The sequence below is a fragment of the Anguilla rostrata genome, chromosome 19 (genome assembly GCF_018555375.3).
Source record: "Anguilla rostrata isolate EN2019 chromosome 19, ASM1855537v3, whole genome shotgun sequence".
NCBI lineage: Eukaryota > Metazoa > Chordata > Actinopteri > Anguilliformes > Anguillidae > Anguilla > Anguilla rostrata.
In genome coordinates this window covers 13,677,387-13,696,796 of record NC_057951.1, presented here as the reverse complement: position 1 = coordinate 13,696,796, position 19,410 = coordinate 13,677,387, and the positions used below count along the sequence as shown (strand labels likewise).

At 47.2% G+C, this 19,410-nt stretch overlaps 1 protein-coding gene across 2 annotated transcripts; it reads right to left on the bottom strand.

Moving 5' to 3' along the window:
* Positions 1-496: 496 nt before the first annotated feature.
* Positions 497-14,975, bottom strand: LOC135245703 (putative adenosylhomocysteinase 3). Of its 2 annotated transcripts, XM_064318945.1 has the most exons (17): positions 14,628-14,975; positions 8,756-8,864; positions 8,399-8,542; positions 8,145-8,245; positions 7,644-7,746; positions 7,212-7,306; positions 6,745-6,851; positions 6,534-6,650; positions 6,285-6,348; positions 5,823-5,911; positions 5,491-5,561; positions 4,671-4,765; positions 4,325-4,423; positions 3,786-3,854; positions 3,465-3,543; positions 3,232-3,352; positions 497-2,727 (listed from the first exon to the last, which is right to left on the bottom strand). In XM_064318945.1, the coding sequence occupies exons 1-17, from the start codon at positions 14,946-14,948 to the stop codon at positions 2,721-2,723; spliced, it is 1,791 nt and encodes a 596-aa protein (XP_064175015.1). In that variant the 5' UTR covers positions 14,949-14,975; the 3' UTR covers positions 497-2,720. The 2 variants fall into 2 exon arrangements, with proteins under 2 accessions (XP_064175015.1, XP_064175016.1); XM_064318946.1 differs by lacking the exon at positions 497-2,727 and having other exon boundaries at positions 3,228-3,352.
* Between the last annotated feature and the right edge of the window lie 4,435 nt (positions 14,976-19,410).

Sequence of the window (19,410 nt, the reverse complement as noted above, 5' to 3'; positions counted from 1 at the left end):
TTCCTGGGGCTACTGCTGTTCAATGTGTAATCAAAAGTAGATAGGCAATATTTCAAGGATTCCTTCTTTTAAAAATTATTCCAAAGCTTGCATCTTCAAAAGTGATTTGACAAAAATGTCTTTTATAAAAAAATTTTTAAGATACAGAGCATTAAATAGCCTTTTTACAAAAACCAGTTAAACATACTGTGACGCATTTGGTATGTACATAAAATGCATTAAAGGCACATTCATGGCTGTGAATAATATACACAATGTACTGAGGGCAATCATAATGGATATATGTATTACTTTACCATAGTTTTCCAAGATGGCCTATGGTGTCAGGTGTCTAAAATAATGTTTTAAAAGCTTGTGGTCAGTCACATGGTTAATGCAGGTTAAAACTAATTTTCAAAGCATACTTTGTTTTAGACCATAAAATATATAAAGAAATCTTAAAACTCCAGACATTTTATACATTTAGACAAAAAAATATGTTAAAGAAATCACAACACAGGGTTTACTCTTTAATATATTCATAATTTTTTCAATATTACATATTAATTATTGCTCATCTACGATAATCACTTGCAATATTTAAAACATTGTTTAGACAACTTACATCTGAGAATTTAAAGTTCATACATACAAGTTACAGGGATTAAATACAGATTGCATTTCTTTTCCTCTTTTAAGAGTTTACCAATGATCTGAGATGCTGGTGTCAACTCCTTCCAGGGGCCTGTACCACAAAGCAGGGCCCTGTCTCATCAACCAGGATTACCGAGTTAGCTGGATAACTGCACCTAGTAAAACCCGGAACCCTCCCAAATCCGGAACATGGACTGAAGTAAAAAAAGAGCTGTTCCTGGTTTTACTCGGCGCAGTTATCCAGCTCACTCGGTAATCCTGGTGGATGAAACAGGGCCCTGCTTTGTGGTCCAGGCCCCCAGGCGATGCTGCCACTGAACAATGGGAATGAGCGGACTGTGCGGCGTTGGCTGGTATCCTGAGAAGACTGCTGTAGAGACAGCCCTGGGGGGGCGTTCCACGCAGCAGGCTGATACAGAGTGAGCTGGATAACTGCGCAGAGCAAAACCCAGAACTGCTCTTTTTTTATTTTTTATTTTTTAATTTCAGACCACATTCCGGATTTGAGGAGGTTTTCGGGTTTTTACTCAGCGCAGTTACCCGGCTGTACTCAGCACTGCTGCTTGGTGAAACAGGGCCTGGGGGCCTGGGGGCCTGGGGGCCTGGGGGCAGCCCACACGAGGACCAGGCCCAGGTCAGACACCTTCAGGCAAGCGGCATGTCATGGGCCTCCAGCCAGGTAGGTAGGAGGACCACGTGAAAGACGTTTAAGAACGCGAGAAAATTGGAAAGAAGAATGACAGACGTGGGCATTCTATGTTTTGGGTTACGCTCTGGCAGAGTGATGGCCAGCATTATTAATAAATAATAATAATAATAATAATAAAAGCCAATAGAAAAGATTTACTCAACAAAGTATGTTTGTTTGAGATCGACACGTGAAAAGTGAGCAAATTCCAGAATGAAACAACTCAGAGCAGGGGTGTCCAGTCTTATCTGAAAGGGGCTGGTGTGGCTGCAGGTCTCTGTTTTAGCCCAGTACTAAGACACTCGAGTCTGCCTATCAAGGTCTTGATTAAAGACTGCGGTTAGTTCATTAGTTGAGTGGGGTGTCACAGTGCTGGGCTAAAACAAAAACCTGCACCCTCACTTTTCTTTTTTTTTTTGGATAAGACTGGACCCCTCTGCCTTAGAGCTTCAGACCCAGGGGACGCACTGACCACCCCCCACCCCACTGTTGCTATGCAACAGGCAGCTGCTATCTACGATATGTCCTAAATGACCCCAATGTAATCAGATTTGGCTTCACAGTATGTGAGACAGGACCTTCAGCGCACCAATAGCACATCTAACAAATTTAACTGCTTATTTGTTACTGACATTTATGTTCTTTTGAAAGGAAGCAAAAAATAAAATAAAAACGATCAAATGAAACTTAAAAAAAGCTTAATTTCCTTTATAAAAATCCAACCCAACATACCCATTTAAATTACCTTGTCCATATTCATTGCAGAAAGAAAATATAATATGAATAACCAATTCCAGTCACTCATTGGTGCAATTTTTTTTTTTTTTCCAGTCTAACAGTGGAATTATTTTAACAGTTAGAAACTTTCAGATACTGCACTACAGAGTAGAGGAGAGCAGGAAGTGGAACCCCGAAAACTCCAGCTAACAGGAAATGAGGGGAGCACAGGGTTGGGTGCGGAGAGAGAGAGACTCCTCCCCTCACACTGTCGCTTCCGACAACTTCAGTCTGACAGAGGAGTATTCAGAGAGAGAATATATCTGGTACCCCAATTAAAACAACCCCCCCCCCCAAAAAAAACAGTTCAGCTGAATTGAAATTGACAAGGGGGCGGGGGGGTGGGGGCACAGAAAGCAAGACTGTAACATGCAAACTGTCACGTCCTCACAAGACCCGACTATCGGGTTACAGTGTGAGTGTGACTATGGCTTCTCTAAAGGGGCGATGTGATTGGCCGAGAAGACAAGGGAAGGAACCGCTGTCACACTCGGGAGACGGGGTCCGGCAGTTTCGTTGGGCAGCTCAAAGGAATATACCCCCCCCCCAGCCTTCCTCTTCTTCCTCTTCCTCTTCCTTGTAGTACAGCTGTGGAGTCCGGTGTTTCTTTTTCTTTTTAATGCTAATACCTGCAAAGAGCAGCAGCGACAAAAAAAAAACAATATTCATGCTTCCACCTCATGGAGTATTATTCAGTTAAGGCTACTTCCTTCCAAAAAAATAGCCCCATTCTGGTCATATCTGATGAAGGGGGTCAAACATGCTTCTACGCATCAGGCTATACTTTCCCCTTGTAGTTACAGGAAAGTAAATTATCAACTGAATAACAAGTGTGGACCAAAATATGAAAAAACCTATTAAAAGATGAAATCCCGGAAAAGAAACTGTTCCCACTCATTGCAGGATCAACGATCAGGAAAAATAACTATAAAGCAGAGGCAGGATATATATCTATAATGCAGAATTTAATACAAGACTAGTGTGAATGATCACAGCAAGGGCACAGGCCAAGGCTGTCCCAGTGGGGCGGCTCTAGTGCCCTGTCCAGTGTAACTGGGTGGAGTTTTACATACTGACTCATTGAGTGCACACTGACGGCAGGCGTGCTGTGCTTCATCAGTGTGGGTGCTCACCTGTAGTAATTGGGCTTGAAGGGCCCGTTCTTATTCAGCCCCAGGTACTTGGCCTGCTCGTCGCTGAGCTCGGTCAGGTGCGCGTCGAACGTCGGCAGGTGAAGGCTCGCTACGTACTCGTCTGAAACGAAGCAAACATCCATGTTTTTACGACCCGCGAGCACCAGCAGCAGCCTTTCGTAAAGCACACACGCACGCCAGCCAGCCCGAGTGCGAGCGGCCGGGCAGCTCACCCATTTTCTTGGGCAGTAGGTAGACGTCCTGTTTGTAGCGCCCGTCCGGAGCGTTGTACAGCTCTATGAGAGCCAGAGCCTGCGGGAGCACAGGGAGACAGGTCACAGAGAGGTGTACACAGCGCCGTGCGCTCAGATATCCCCGCACGCTAAAAACACAGCCTGTCCGCTGCCTTTATCACACGGACCGCAATGCACAGCTTACGGAGCGCAGCTACTCTGATCCAACATGGCTTATGATGAGGGCACTTAACCCAAAGGGCGCAGTGAAAGAATCCTGGCAAGCGTGTATCCCATGATGCCATTCTCTGTGGGACCTACCTGAGTGGTGGCAGTGATTGACAGCACAAACGTGGGCACAGTGGAGCAGCTCAGATTAAGGAGACGACCCTGTGGAACACACACGCACACGCACACGCACACACATTACAGTCAAACACGGCAGAGCCAGCGAGTAAACACAACTGACACTCCTGTCTCTACAACGCAGCACTTCTGTTTGGCATTATGCGTGAGCAGTGTGTGGGACGGAGTGTGGCACAGTGGGTAAGGAACTGCGTTTGTAACCGAAAGGTCGTAGGTTCGAATCCCGGGTTAGGACACTGCCGTTGTACCCTTGAGCAAGGTACTTAACCTGCATTGCTTCAGTATATATCCAGCTGTATAAATGGATACAATGTAAAGTGCTAAGTAAAAAAGTTGTGTAAGTCGCTCTGGATAAGAGCGTCTGCTAAATGCCTGTAATGTAATGTAATGTGTGTGTGTGTGTGTGTGCGCGTCGGTATTTGTGTGAGAGTGTGCGCGTCGGTATATGTGTGTGAGTGTGCGCGTGTGTGTGAGTGTGTGTAGCCTGACCTCACCTCAGCGAGCAGCACTATCCTCTTGCCGTCGGGCCAGATGACGTGGTCCACCTGTGACCTCACACGCTCCCAGGTCAGCTCCGGGGTCCGCAGGCTGGCCTACAGGAGAGAGCAGAGACACCGTCAGGTACAGGAGAAACACACATACACACACACGTGTGTGCAGACACACAGACACACACACACTCACACACGCACAGACACATTGCAGGACAGCCTACACTCACAAACATTTCTCTGCTGATCTCATATTTCAGGGCACATTATTAAATGCATAATTCATTAATCAATAACGCACATTAATGCCAATGCCTTATTAATGCTAACAACTTCAGGCAACACTCACCACATCGATTTCGGTGTTGGAGTGCCCCATGTTACACACAATACAGCCGCTCTTCATGCGGTCCAGGTTCTCCCTGACCACCACGTTCTTATTGCCTGCAGGGGAAACAGGGTTGTGGGGGGGGGGGGGTGTACACTTACTCAGAGACCAATCACTGGAAGCCCTGACTTATAGAAGCATCGATAGCTCCACTCCCATTAGCATCCGTATTACAACTGCTCCCAATGAAGTGTGAATGGTGGGCAGACAAATACAATGACAGTTTGAGCATTTTGTTAAAGTGCTAAAAATTCCACTGACTCCAGCAGTAAAACGGAGTGATTCTACAGGCCACATGCACTGAGGTGAGAGCTGTGTGTGTACGTGTGTACGTGTGTACGTGTGTACGTGTGTATGTGTGTATGTGTGTACGTGTGTATGTGTGTACGTGTGTACGTGTGTACGTGTGTATGCGTGTACGTGTGTACGTGTGTATGTGTGTACGTGTGTACGTGTACGTGTGTACGTGTGTATGCGTGTACGTGTGTAGCAGTGTAGCGTGTATACGTGGTACGTGTGTAGTACTGTGTTGTACGTGTGTACGGTACGTGTGCGTGTACGTGTGTACGTGTGTGCGTGTACGTGTGTACGTGTGTATGCGTGTACGTGTGTACGCGTGTACGTGTGTATGCGTGTACGTGTGTGCGTGTACGTGTGTACGTGTGTACGTGTGTGTGTGTATGGTACGCTGTGTACGCGTGTACGGTGCGTGTACGTGTACGTGTGTATGCGTGTACGTGTGTATGCGCGTACGGAGCACCAGAGGCGGGTTGTGCTTTACCTGTGCAGGTGATAACGACGTCCACCAGTCGGATGATCTCGCTCAGCTTCACCAGTCTGAAGCCATCCATGCTGAACGAGGGCAACAGAACACAGTTCTCCCTCAGCACTTCAGAACTTCAGTTCCAATAAGATCCCGTTTAAGCTCGAGGAGGCAGAAGAACTGGCTCCTAACCTTGGCCCTTACCTGTATGCTCCAGCAATCTTTACAAGTTGACGAGAACGACAAAATGCAGCATTTAACAGCCCCCCCATCTCCCCCCCCCTCCCCTGGTCTCTGTGCTGGTAACCCCACCCACTCCCACTCCCCTGTCCAATCAGAGCAGAGCGTACCAGGCTTGCAGGGCGCAGATTGGGTCGATCTCTGTGACGTACACGATGGAGCCCATGGCCTTCAGAGCAGCACAGCAGCCTTTCCCAACCTGTATCCACAAGGATACACAAGGATAAACACAAAGGAATGCACTTGTTGTAAGTCGCTCTGGATAAGAGCGTCTGCTAAGAACCTATAATGTAAATGTAATGTAATGTAATGTATCCATGCAACACACACACACACACACACACACATGCACGCACGCACACATATGCACACACATGCACACAAGAAAGAAATATGAGCCCCATATTTTATCAGCCCTGAAAAACTCCAAATCCATAAACCCACTCTGTCAAATCCAAATCCAGGCGGATTCAATAACAAATCCAATTCAAATCTAGACCATCCTCTTCTGAGTCAACGAACACTTTCAATGGACACCAGCCCCCGCGTAAACGCCCAGTGGGGATAACTACCTCTCCGTATCCACACACCACTGCCTGCTTCCCCCCAAACATCACGTCCGTAGTGCGCTTCAGCCTGCAGGGAGAGACCAGGGAGAGACCAGGGAGAGAGCGGTCAGCGCAAGCTTCCAGGAGCCACCCCTTCCACACACTCACAGGCAAGCTGACATTTCCCCCTTCAGAGATTCAAAAAAGAAGGAAAAAGAAGGAAAAAAAAGAAAAAAAGCGGGGTGTGGCTCCTGCACTCATGACTCCACCCACCCATCCAGAATGGACTCCCTGCAGCAGTAGAGGTTGTCAAACTTCTGCTTGGTCACAGAGTCGTTCACGTTCATGGCCGGGACACACAGCTTGCCGCCCTTGGAAAGCTGGTATAACCTGGGTAAGGATGCACACGTGCCATCAGCACTGCTGTACCTTCACACACCACAAGAGGGAGCCATACACATCTAAAAAAAACAGCGTGACCGACCTGTGAACCCCAGTTACACTCTCCTCCACAATCCCCTTGATCTTCTTAAACATACGGGGATACTTCTTATAGATCCAGTGGGTCAGATCTCCACCGTCATCCAGAATCTGTGGGAAGAAGCCAGGGAAGCAAATGACCATTTATAAGAGTTTTATTTAAGGAATCATCTGTCATCAGCCGAGCGTCACCTTGTGTACATGACCATAAAAAGTGCCCACGGTCATACTTTCCGGACACAGGTTAGAATGGAGAATCTCCCTTCAAATACAGATTCAGTCTAGGACCAGGCTGTGTCTGTGAAACTGGCCCTGTTGTCTTAAGAGCCACTGATGACTCTTCCCAGAGCAAAACACAAAGGAACGCAGGCACTCCTGCGCCTCCACTGCGCAGGTTAAAAACGGCCTGCGTAACGACGCTGACACACTGAGGCGATGATGTCACTCTCCGGGTGCCGGAGACGGACGCACCATGTTGGGTTGCCAGCTCTCCAGGTTAACGCAGCGGTCGATGCACCACCAGAAGTCGTCCTCAGACTCCCCTTTCCAGGCAAACACGGAGAACCCTGCGAGCGTGCGGAGAGAAAGAGAGAGAGATGAAGAAGAGGAAGAGAGAGAGATAAAGAGAAGAGGAGAAAGAGAGAGAGAGATGAAGAGGAGGAGGAAGAGAGCGAGTTTATAACGCCCTGCCCGGTGTATTTGCAGGCTTTTTCTTCAAACCAATTATTCTTTCTCCATGTTCTAAACAGCTCTATACACGTCTACACTAGACCACAGCATGCGTCTGCAGTTTAAGCATGTAGCTCAACACTGTATCAAAAATGCAGGAGGAGGGGAGGGGAGGAGGGGAGGGGGGGGGGGGGGGGGGGGAGGAGGGAGGACGCTCTGAGGGGACACGCTCACCTCCCTCAGCCAGAGCGGCGGCCACCTCGTTCTGGGTGGAGTAGATGTTGCAGGCGGCCCACCTGCACTGAGCGCCCAGAGCGGCCAGCGTCTCCATCAGCACCTGGGGGAGGAGCCAGCCCACTTATACTGTAGCACCTGTGTGTACTGTGAGTGAGTGCGTGTGTGTGAGTGAGCATGAGTGTGTGTGTGTGCGTGTGTGCGTGTGGTGTAAGTGAGCATGAGTGTGTGTGTGTGTGTGTGTGTGTGAGTGAGCATGAGTGTGTGTGTGTGTGTGTGTGTGTGTGAGTGAGCATGAGTGTGTGTGTGTGTGTGTGTGTGTGTGAGTGAGCATGAGTGTGTGTGTGTGTGTGTGTGTGTGTGTGTGTGCGTATGTGTGTGTGTGTGAGTGAGCATGAGTGTGTGTGTGTGTGTGTATGTGTGTGTGTGTGTGAGTGAGCATGAGTGTGTGTGTGTGTGTGTGTGTGTGTGTGTGTGTGTGTGTGTGTGGAATATACTCACAGCAGTCTGGGCAGTGATGTGTGTACAGCCCACCACTTTGGCTCCAGCGAGAGGCTTCTCCCCCTGGGCTCTCTTCCTCAGGGCCATGAGCGCTGGCATCTCTGCACAAACAACAGCAACAACAACCAGCTCACTCAGAGAAACAGAGACACAGCACAGAGCACAGAGCGCACCACTGCTTCAGCACTGCGCTGGTCAGCACAGCGCAGGCCCCAGGCAGGCCCTTCCCGGCCCCAGGGCTCGGTCCTCCCCACCTTGCTCTGCGATCTCGACCTCCCGGCGGCCGAAGTCGGCCTGCTTGATGTTCTTGATGCAGAAGTCCGCGCTGCCCTTGGAGTTCTTCTGCTGCTTGTCCCGCGGGGACGTCTCATCGTCAGAGCTGTCCGTGTAGGAGGCGGCTGGAGAACCAGCAGGAAGGTGTGAGTATGGGACGTACACACACACACACACACGCACGCGCACACACACACACACACACACGCGCACACACACGCACACACGCACGCACACACGCACACACACTCACGCACACGCACACGCACACGCACACGCACACGCACACGCGCGCGCGTGTGGTACAGCAGGTGGACGTTAGCGCAGGTGTGCGGTACCTGAGCCGTAGCTGTCTGTGGAGGACTGAGAGATGGAGCGGGAGAGAGAGCGGCGGCTGATCTTGGTGGGCCGTTTGTTAAACTCCTGCTTCTGGTCCGCAAACTGGATCTGTTTTACGCAGAGAGGGAGGGAGGGAGCGAGGGAGAGAGGGGAAGAGAAGAGTCATGTGCAGCACCGTGCTCAGTTATAGTGCTGATTTTAGAGAGTTCCACAAGCTCACGTCATCATTATCGGTTCTGTGCACAGATAAGGATCTGAGCTCACAGGTCTCTGACCTGGCTCCCCTACTCTGTACCCTTAGGGAACCAGCACAAGACAGGATCTCCCCCAGCGCTGAGAGAGAACACGCTGTCCACCCGCCCCCTCAGAGATGGTAATCAATGCAGCCGGCAGTAAAAGCTCTTCAGAAGGCCCCGCCGGAGTCCAGAAATAATAATAAATGATAAGCGTTGTTATGGAAATCTGATACGCGCCCGAGGGCTCTGGAATGCAGCGAATCCGCAGACGCCGACTTGGCCCGGCACGACTGACCCGTCGCCAGGGGGAACCGACCCTTCCTGGCGTGAGGTCACAAAGGTGTGATCAGAATGTTCAGAACACGCGAACGTTCTAATGCTGATGTCACAATCACTGCTGGAGCCCATCTCCATTGCAGGGTGGGGGGCAGACAGGACTATGGGAATACAGAACTGGACCAGGGCCTGTTTCTGTATACAGACAGGACAGGACTATGGGAATACAGAACTGGACCAGGGCCTGTTTCTGTATCGCCGTACTTGCTCAGCAAACACAGTGTCAAAGCCACCACCCCAAAATGCCACCACCCCACTGACTCTTTCAGTCAACTCTCTTCCTACATGGCTCTGGAAAATTTCAGAAACCATCAGCACGGCACAGAGTGATTCACAACAGTCTTTGCTGTGTTTATACGTCCACGGCACGCGTTCACACACACACTTCCACATTCACCAGAGACAGCGAGAGAGTCCAAACCCCGCCTCTCCCGGTTAACTTGTTTTTATGGAACACTGACTATGTGAGCAGCAGGATCCGACTGGAAGCAGATCACAAAGGTCATCGGAAAAGAGAAAGAAATGACTAACTTTGAAGTGGTTTCAGGTTCCGAGATACAGCACAAAGGTGAAAACATCTCACATCACAGGAGGGAGAAAAGCCTGCAGACAGAGCATGGAGGGGGGGTTGGGGGGGGTCACAGGGCTTGTTGTTTCCCACACAGATCACAGGCAGGTCATTCACCGCACTGTAGACACTGGGCCCATTCCGCAGACGATCTTCATTGTCTGCAGCCATTGTTCCCAACACAATCAAAACAGCAGCGCAATGAAGGGGAGGAGCCAGGCCTGAGAAGGCTCCACCCCCCTATCTGCTCTCACCCTACAATAACCTTGCCTCAGGCTGTGCTGGGACCGACCCCCCCCTCGCCTCCCCCCCCCTGCAGGGCCGGTGTGTGCACAGCTGGGACAGGGTGGGGGGGGGGCATTAGAGGCAGGCGCTTCTCCAAAATAACTGATGTGCCTGTCTGTGTGAGAGAAACAGCCCAGGGCTGTGCCCTGCAGAGTCAGGCTATCCTGCAGCATGTGCATCAGTATTCATGCTGCACGTTCTCTCCCAAAAAACACAGGAGTTCTGGCTGGGGGAGATGCCCTGATTTCACATCTAAAAGGGACACCTAAAAAAGCACACCTGGTTCCATGCACGTCTACACCCAAAGGTCAAAGGTCGCAGTCGGCACTGCGGTTCGGAGCGGAGCTCTCAGGCGACCGGTGAAGGAGGCGGAACTGATTACTCAGGGCGAGGACTCGGTCACTGCCACCAGAGGAACGGATCTGCGGCTGGCAGGAGCTACACTCACATTCAACACCTCAGCTCCAGCTCCCAGAGTCTCTCCTCTATGTCCCAGCATGCAATGCACTGTGCACTCACCCTCTGCAGTAACACAACAGGCAGGCATCGCCACTGACTCCTCACTGTCAGGACACATATATATATATATATGTTTTATTTTTTTAGAGCACGTATTTGCTCAAGCTTTTAGATGAGAAAACGGACACCAGTTCTGTTTTTTTTTCAGCACCATTCATCATTGCTGGCTCTAAGGCGGAACAGGCAGCTGTAATTCATGGACTTTACATTTCAAAGTCCTTTCGAAGGTCCCTCCACCAAATCCAAGGACTCCTAAGAGCTGTACAGAGCACCATGTCATGGATGGGTGCTGCAGACCATCAATAATGTAACAGGCCATATCTATGACGTTTAATTTAAGGAGGGGGTGGGGTGGGGTGGGGGCGGTGATTTAAACAGGCACTCACACAAACGAGCCCTGCACTTCCTGGTCTTGGGAGACACGGTGATGTCACAGCCCCGTTGACTCATGGGAGATTAATGGGATCCTGTGGTGTGACTCACAGGCAGATGAGTGTATTTAGCGCTGAGGGCAGGGAGAGCATTACCCCTGTCAGGGCGCCAGACTCAGAATTTCACACGGTGAGAGAGAGAGATCGCTGCGGGCTCTGTTTGAGTGGTCTGTACAGTGAAAGTACAGACCGCCAGTAAAATGGGTCTCTGTACCGTGGGTAAGAGTGTTCTCTAAACAGTGGGTTAGAGTGGTCTCTGTGCAGTACAGTTATAGTGGTCTCTGATAGGTCAGAATTATCTCAAACCCTGATCCACTGCATGCAGGCCTCTCTATTGCCATACCCATAGAGACCGTTCACACACATCTAACACTCTCTTTGGTCTGTCAGAACTGGCCCATTGATACTGCAGTTAAATGCATGTAAATACAGGCATCTCAGAGTCTGTACAGGCACCTGGCCCAGATCAACAGTAAGTTACCTAACACACAGTCATCCCACACTCAGCCCCCCCCCCCCACCCCGTCATTAAAGAGAGCACCAGCAGCATCTAGAGCCACAAACTGCAGAGGATAAACACACTGCTTAATCACAGATTCCCTATAAAAAGCAGTCCGAAGAGCACACTTCACTGGAAACACATTTACAAACAGGGTTCGGGCTTCCATATATATCTTCCACCGAGCAGTAAACCAGTTAAGTACTGAGAATTACAGCTTAATGACATAACCTTAGAAAATGTGATTCTCCATTGCCTGTGCAACACACAATAGGGTCAGTGCTTCAGTAGTCCAGCAACCCTGATCATTTATTTAAACAAATGTCATTTTTAAAAAGGTATTGAAATAATAAATAATACATGCGTAATTAAATATTTACTTTAGGACTGAGTAAATCTAGTAGTACTAGTCTATCAAGTTAACCTGGGCAGGTTAAAACAATACTACATAGATACTTAGAAGTAAAACAGAGAAGAACTCATATAAATGTTGGGGTTAGTTTTACAAACAATTTTTGACATATTTGTTCAAAGTGAGTCTTGGTACCACATTGATTTTCTCATTGTTTATGACCAGATACATAGTGAATATTTAAACTGTGACAAGAGTAGTTGGCCAGTCAGATAACTCCTCCAAAGCTGGCATCTGCCCGTGACTTTTAAAACATGGAAACATTTGACTGTCCCTTTAAAGTTAGCAAACGCCTGCCTATCCACACAATGCTATTCTGTCATTGACAACTAAGGCCACGGGCCTAGGCACTGATCCAACACCAGTACACCACGGTTTTATGGACTCAATATGGGGTAATATACTTCACCACAGGGGTCTGAAGCACCTTATAAATGATAAGGCATTCGACCAAGCATTAAACTCACCCACATCCCATTTGACCTGACTTCCTCTCAGCTTCTTTACTGAATCTGCAGGCTGCTGTAGAAAGTGCGTCTGTCTGCAGACGGTTTAGACTATCATTCTGCCATCTGCTTTCTGATGCATTCGAATGTAACCCAAATTCCAAGGTCATTCCCAGACTTTTCCATATCATATTCCCACCTCGAGCGGAGGAGGAGATTTACTGGCACTCAGCCACACCGTCAGAAGCACATGCTATTTCCTCACAGGGGTAGAGTGCATTCATACGTTGTATAACACTCACAGTAGGCTATAAAGTCAACAGCGTGGAAAGTGTGGGATAATATCAACGAGACAATGAACTCTGCAGCTTATCATTACAATGCTGGCCTTGATGCTGTCAATTATTGCTGATCATTCCATTGGCAGTTTCCAAGTGCAGGGAGTACAAACCCCAGGACCAAGCAAGCTGGGAGTAGCATATATGAAATGGACCAAAACAAGGAAAAATGCACCACATTATCATTTTTTTCCAGTGGGTAAAGGAAAGGGGGACAGTAGGGGTAATGACTGAGTATTGCTGGATAAGAGGAAACTTGTATTATTTAAACATGTACCGGGAATTCTTGTAGAACGTAGTAAACAACGATAAAGTATTATAGTTTAATGATTAAAACCATCTGTGACTCGGTTAAATATTACGCTGCACACAAACACAATGAACACAATGAACCATTTTTAAATCTGCCCGACAGTTTTATAACACTACGTACGCGGAAACCCAGATTTCCAGTACCACGTAAAAATGTGATGCAATTCGCCTTGCTGAAGGAGTTCCATTAATGTGAGGGGCACATTTCATGTTTGGACAACTTTTATCAAGCTTGTGTAGTCAGTCGGCGGAGGTAATGCAAGTTGCTTTAGTTTATCTAGCTAATTGATCTAACTTCAAGACTACAAACCTGGTCGCTGTCCAGAGCCGTGGTGCTGAAAAGGCTCTATACGCTCTGGTACTAAAGGGTAAACAAGCAAATAGCTTACCACGCTAAATGCACTGACAGGACAGTTGCTAACAATGCATTTCAGTATAAATAATAAAGTGATTTTATTAAATAAAACCCAGCTTTAAGTATGCTATTCGAACGTTTGGGTCACATATAAGGGAGGTGTAATGTTGTAGAACATCTGAAAATTAATCGCGTGTGAGATTCCATTAGTCGGTCTTCAGGCAGGCGGACACAAGGTGAACCTTCAATGCCGCGGCTCCTATATGATCAGTCGGGCTTTGTGTCAGTGTCCTTGTGCATGTTAAAATAGATTTCACACGAAATCACACTCTAAACTGCGCTAAGGTTATCACTTTTCAACCGGTATATAAGTTAAAGCACATCGAATCACACACGAAGATATACGACTGTCTTCAACAAGTTTGTCCTGCAGCAGGTGGCTATCTACCAGCCAACCAGATCCATAGGTGGAGCTGCGTACTTTAGCTATAGCCAGACGACTCTGGCTATAGCTTGCGGGGATAAGTTAGTTAGTCGAATATCGACAGATCGATCAGATGAGCAGTGCATGGCAAGCTGTAATCCATTCAAATGGATAGGAGTGTACAGCAAACAACACTGTTAATGCTACAGCAAGCGTTGCACTAACACACAATGTTTAACTGACGTTGGCTAGCTGCTAAGTGAACAGAGCATCTAAAGTATACACCGATAATCAACACTGACTGCTGTCGCAGATTAATGCACTAGCCCCAGCTGGTGCGTACCGCACAAAAACACGCAGCGCCACGACAGCGCACTGCGGTCAAACCGTGCATAAATCACCATGTTAACCTTAGCATGAAAGCTACTTTCTCATGACATACCAATGACTATTTTGCCAAATCAACGTGTGATAGTAAACTAGCCACGTTAAGCAACGCTAGTTACCGATCCCTAGGTAATCCTTGATTATTATTACAATAAGTTAGGCATTCGTTAACAGCCAGCTTGCCAACGAGCTGTCTAGCTAGCTAACATTTGTCTACCAACGTGGAAAAAAACTGCGAAATGCTAACGTTAGCAAACTTAAGTACTGTAGACTAATAGCTTGCGCTAGCTGGCATTTTCTGCGCATTCCACTAGTAACGTCACCTTTTTCATCCTTGGAGCTTCTGCTACGGTCCCATCACGATTTACGAAAGATTCTCCGCCGTTCTGCTGTGGATCTGTCCGCTTCAAAGCGGATGCTTGGGGCATCTTTGGGCTCGACATAGGAGAGGGACTAATGTTTTGGTCCCCTGCAGCAGTCTCGGGTGTAAGTGTCGCAGACGAAGTAGTAGTGGCCGAATTTGCTTCGTTTTTTATCATCCCCTTGTCCTCCGCCCTCGGTGTCAGCGGAGATAGCAGGTCTTTTTGCGGGATGTCTTTCAGTTCGTCCTCTGCCATTTTCGCTGCCACAACCTGTTCTGACATCTCAGCGATTTCTCAAACTCTCTGCACATATATACCAATGGATACGGGCCAAAGTCATCAACGCGAAGGATGGTGGTATATGTAGTGTTTTGTCAGCATTTTTAGATCTACTGCTTAGCTTCATTTCTCTTCTTTTTTAAAACGCGTATTTTAATAAATAAAAAAATCGACGAATAGATAAATAAATAATGAAACGAAATCATTACATACATATAATGCAAAGTGTCTTTGTCGTACCTTCTGGTAAAATGGATTTCTTTCGTTAACTTCGGAGGACGCACACTGAATAGAAAAAGATTAAAAATAACTGGAAAATGTTTCTACTGAAGTTACCAAATGTTTATTCCTGCTACATTGTGAGATGATACACCCAATCCACAGTCTGCTTATTTGGCACAGTTTTGGCATTTATGTGTCTGTGTGCTTTTCATGTGCACAGAGTTTTCAGCTCTCTCTGGCAACACACTGTAATAGGGCTCTGTGCGTTCATTCTGTCCACGTTCACGTGCTCTCTGCTAACCCAAGGTCTCTTTATTTGATGTTATTATTAACAGCTTAGAAAGCCTGAATGCTCTGAGTTTGTTCCTTCCCTGTAGTACTTAGGCCCTGTCTTTATGGCCCATCTTTGGCAGCCAGAGACAACTTCTTATCCGTTGGGTCAATGTGTGCTTTGGTCTGGCATATTCAGATAAGGAATTATACGGTACTGCGGTGGTCTAGAAGTGACACTTGGAGTCATACGAATACTATCACATTGGTTATGTGAGGCTTGATTTATTCAACTCGAGGTTTGTGTTTTTTTTTAGAGACAGTAACATGTTTTATCCTTCCTATAATAGTACTATGGCAGCAAGGTGAATAACTGTTGAACCCTTCAGACCTCTTGCACCTACATACAACATATCAACAGGTGGGAAAACACTGCTTCACACACAAAAACTTTACATTTCATTCTCACCTGGGCCAGTACAGTGTATCTGTACCCTGCAATCAACCACAAGGTGGAGACATTTCTCCATGGCTGCTTTCGGTAGTGGATCTTTTCCTTGCGCTGCTACACAGCACTGTACCAAATTATATACACTAAATTATAGATTCAAATGAGAATATTAGATATTCAGATTACATCATACATTTTAGCCTTGATCAGATGCTCTTATCAGAGCAACTCAAGATATTCACTGCAGTAATTCAGGTTAATTGCCCTGCTTAAGCATGCAATGGCTGTGCCTCTGCCGGGAGTCAAACCTGCAGCCTTTCAGTCACAAACACCATGACCATTGCACTGCACTGCCACACCTAGTATCAAGAGAAACACAAATCAACAGCTGGAACTCTGGAATTTTACTGAAAGCATTGCATTAAGAAAGTTGAAAGTTATGTTTTAAATTCTTTGCAAAATTCAAAGGTTAACGAAATGTAATGTGTCCATTCATGACTTCAAAGGTACTTTACGTCTACAACCATTTGTTTTTAATGTCACACAACAAGTGAAGCTATGATGGGAAAAGAGCGGGAGTCATGTCAGTACACGGTACATTTCAAACAGAACTTCTAACAGCTGATGTACTTCGGGTAAACTGGGCATGTTTCTGAGAATCATGTCCCCCCCCCCCACTGTTTGTTCATTCACAGTTATTTACGGGAATGCTTAAAGTTCACGTGGACACGTCTAACTCAATTACACATGGGACACGAACAAAAGGAGTCCAGAACGAGTCAAAATGTCATCACCGTGCTGCACACGTGAGACCACGGCAGTCCTTCGAGTGTAAGAGAGCGGAAACTCTGAACTGAGAGTGAAGGAAAGAGGCATCCCTTCAGTCAGAGGTAAACTTGTGAGGAAAGCTCACACACGTGGCCATTGCTCTGCTCTGAATTCTGAAAGTGAACGGTTACGCAAGCTACTGCACCTGTGTGAAGTACATTTTCCTGCCTTTTGGCTGGTATTTTCAGGTTTCTTTCCTGTCCCAAGTATTCATCGATAACCCCGAAACCTAGAGGGAGCTCATCCTTTTGGGCACTGTTCTAGTGTATAGATGGACCCCACGGTTGGGGACGAAAGATGGTCCTGGGTTTCAGTGCAGAAAGAAGAGTTGGTGGAGAGGTTACAGGAGGTTATTACACCGTGTCACAAGCTGTCACACAAGCTCTAAATCTCCCCACGCTTCCTGTGTCTGAGCTGAAGCAGGGTGCTTGCAGTCTGTCCTAACCCCCCCCCCCCAAAAAAAAAAAAAAACCTTACAGTGACAAAACTGCCTGAGAAAGAAAGCTCTTGTTTTATTCCCATCCAAAAAACCGAGGACCTTGTGTAATGACTTCTCTGAATCGTTTAGTGTTTTACTGCTCGCAGTGAGGCAGTGATGGTAGTTGTCTCTCCAGAGCAATAACAGCCCCTGAGATATAAATACCTTGACAGTTTCTAATTGACCTCAGGGTTCCACTTTGTCACCAGGACCCCATTTCATTCCACTGGGAAGGAAGTCACAGAGTCTCAAGAGCACACAGAAGTCATAGACGTGCCCCCGCCATTTGAGCTCCAGGTTAAGGATGCAGAATTTTCCGGTTGGCCCAAGTGAGTTATTAAACTATTGTTTTCTCTGTATCGGGGAAGAGTCCGTGGAAAGCCCTTAGGTCACACTTGAGCACAAACTATGTCCAGAGACATGTGTGTCTCTCGCACTGTGACCCACACTGTAGCTTGCAGTGTGGTGCTACTGCCACCTACAGTGACAAGGACACATGCCACCTGCATTCCATCTTAATCTTGCCCCCACTAGGCCCTGAGTGTACCTCTACTGGAAGTAAGATGACTTTCAGAAATTCCCCTCCAAATCTGCCACAGAATGTATCACATCTGGTTTCTGTTTTGTTTCTTGTTTTTTTGGGCGATTGCAGAGACAAACTCACTCAAGCATTGCGTGGGAGACTTGCACATTGCAGCACCAATCCTACGCTCTCGCACCCAACCCGTAAAGACTCGCGCATATCAATCAAAGGCATCGTAAGTGGCAATTTCACGGCATGGGCGTGGAATTTAGCTGCTGTTTGAATGTGGCCGCGGGTCGTAAATCCCCCCGGCGTAAAAGGATGTCCTGCTAACCCACTGCTGCATGACATCACAGTTTCATTGTGACATCACAGCTTCATTTCTCCACTCAAATTTCTTCAGTATGCATTCTCACAAGTTGCACCACATCAATGGCAACAATCAAAGAAATAGTAGAACCACAACTAGGTTTTCTGAGATTCTTTGGAGTTTCTAATGTTCTCTACTCACCTTATCCCAGGGATAGCTACTGTAGTTTTCATAGAGGAGAAAAATTCACAGAAAATAACTGAAAATACACTGCCTGAATACTGATTTCAATTAGACAAAACATTCCCAAAGAGCAGCACAGGCACCACCAGCATGCTTTTTTTCCAGCTGAAATGAATCCTTGCTCCACAGTTCCTGTTTGTATACAGGGTTGTTTGAAATTGAATTCCTAGAAAATGGCAAAAAATACTATTGTGAATAACTGATAATAATAATCTTAAAATTCAAAATTCTAAATCAGTGCTCTAGAACTCCACTGCTTTCAAACACCATTAATGATTGTTACATCAGCATTAGAATGTTTGGTTCTGAGCACGCCAATCACAGGTTTGTGACCTCATACATTCAAGGGTTAGATACCATTATTGAAAGAAAGACCGTGATGATGACGTGAGAACAAAATGGCAGCATGAGAGTCTCCAGTCGATGAGGGGGCAGAATTCTGTGACTGAGAGGTTAGGACCCAATCGCTGACCAAGCTTGCCGTCACACAGTGTGCACTCTATTTCGCCACGCTTAAACAAATCACTACACAGGTTCAACAGGAACTCATTTACAGGGCTCACCAGCACTACACCACTCCAGCTTCCTCTGGCATTGACAGCATGGTGAGTCCCATTCTGAGCCCTCTTTAAGACGACACCAGGCTGTCCCCAGCGACCACGGCCTCCTACACAGTGCCAGTGTGCTCTTTAAGAGTGTAACGCAATAAACCCTCAGCCCAGAGCCACGTTCACAAATCATTTACAGTCTGCACCTATTACCCACCGGCACTGACCCCAGGCACGTCACAATGCCCCCTTCAGTGCACAGAGGAGCTGTTGACTACAGCGCTGCATTTCTGTCTCTGATTGGCTTTCCCACGGGCCTCCACAGACCGGGAGGAAATGAGTCAGACTGGAGCACGCCAGTGTATAACCTAAAGACTCAAAGTTTGCATTTATTCAAAAACGAAAGTGATATGAAATAACGCGGACCTATAACGTGTGTCATTCGGTATTTAAAATGGTATCAGTCCCTCTGATCCTGGCTTTGGACACTGCTGCTAGAAGTGTAGGCCTTACCAGCTCACATCTGAACTCTGACATGTTTCAGTGTATTAGGAATGTATGGGTAGAAAAGTCATCCACTCGGCTTATAGGG

Coding starts and splice junctions, on each gene's coding strand:
- LOC135245703 (XM_064318945.1), bottom strand. CDS start 14,948: ATGTCAGAACAGGTTGTGGCAGCGAAAATGGCAGAGGACGAACTGAAA. Junction 5,562..5,822: donor ATCTGCGCCCTGCAAGCCTG/GTACGCTCTGCT, acceptor GCCCTCGTTCAG/CATGGATGGCTTCAGACTGG. Junction 4,766..5,490: donor CGTCGTTATCACCTGCACAG/GTAAAGCACAAC, acceptor TTTCCCCTGCAG/GCAATAAGAACGTGGTGGTC.